Genomic DNA, 1,247 nt, shown 5'->3' with positions numbered 1-1,247 from the left:
ACCGGGGAGTTTGCTATTATACTTCTGGGGCGTGTTTTCAATGCAGCAAAACAAGGCACATAGTCAGGGATTGTCCCTAAAAGGAACAAAGAAGTGGAAGGCCAGCTACTAGTTTGACTGGATTTATTCCAATGCTAGGGAACTCAACAAGGCCTATTGCTACGAGAGACACACTAAGGCAAGGGAGAGTTTTTGCATTCATCCCAGGTGATACAAAAAATACTGAAGCCATTGTCTCAGGTACCCTTTTTATTTGCAACCAAGATACTTATGTGCTAATTGATTTGGGTTCAACACATTCCTTTGTATCTGCGACATTTGCATCTAGACTGCATAAACACATGGAATCATTGCCATATCTATTGTGTGTATCTATTCCATCTGGGAAATCTATTCCGTGTTCATCTGTATACTGTGCTTGGGAAATACATGTTGGGAATGCTATGTTACTTATACATTTGTTGCCTCTTGATAGTACCCATTTTGATGTGATCTGGGGAATGAACTGGTTGTCTAAATATTGTGCTACCATTGACTGTGTAATGAATCGGGTTTTGTTTAGACCTCTGGGACATGATGAATTTATATTTGTGGGTAATGGTGTAGTACCTCCGCCTTACTTGATTTCGGCAATGAAAGTATGCAAACTACTTAATAAGGGATGTCAGGGTTATTTGTGTAATGTTTTGACTGATCAGTCTGTAAATGTTGTGTTAGATGATATTCCTATTGCTAGAGAATTTCTAGATGTGTTTCTAGAGGAACTGCCATGGGAATTAGTCGACAAGGAGATTGAATTTACTATTGAAGTTATACCGGATACTCAACCTATTTCAAAGACTCCATATAGAATGTCAACTGCCAAAATGAAAGAATTGAAATAATAGTTGTAGGAATTACTTGATAAGGGTTTTATCCGACCGAGTACTTTGCCTTGGGGTGCCTTAGTTCTATTTATGAAGAAGAAAGAAGGAACCTTACAATTATGCATTGACTACCAAGAATTGAATAAGGTAACAATCAAGAACAAATACCTTCTCTCTCATATTGATGACTTGTTTGATCAGTTGTAGGGTTCACAAGTGTTTTCAAAGATCAATTTGAGGTCCGAGTACCATCAACTAAAAGTGAAAGCCGAAGATGTCGAGAAAATTGCATTTCAAACAAGGTATGGACATTATGAATTTCTAGTTATGCCATTTGGAGTGACTAACGTACCTACAGCATTTATGGACCTTATGAACTGA

The 1,247-nt window shown here is 37.8% G+C and overlaps 1 protein-coding gene across 1 annotated transcript; it reads left to right on the top strand.

Moving 5' to 3' along the window:
• The first annotated feature begins 341 nt into the window (after positions 1–341).
• On the top strand, positions 342–884 carry LOC145819005 (uncharacterized). Its single transcript, XM_082912981.1, has one exon. The coding sequence runs from the start codon at positions 342–344 to the stop codon at positions 882–884; it is 543 nt and encodes a 180-aa protein (XP_082769107.1).
• Positions 885–1,247: the final 363 nt, after the last annotated feature.

The sequence above is a fragment of the Camellia sinensis genome, chromosome 2 (assembly GCF_055761805.1).
Source record: "Camellia sinensis isolate YWXY chromosome 2, ASM5576180v1, whole genome shotgun sequence".
Lineage (NCBI taxonomy): Eukaryota > Viridiplantae > Streptophyta > Magnoliopsida > Ericales > Theaceae > Camellia > Camellia sinensis.
The sequence above is the reverse complement of the archived record's forward strand: the minus strand, read 5'-3'. Positions and strand labels throughout refer to the sequence as shown.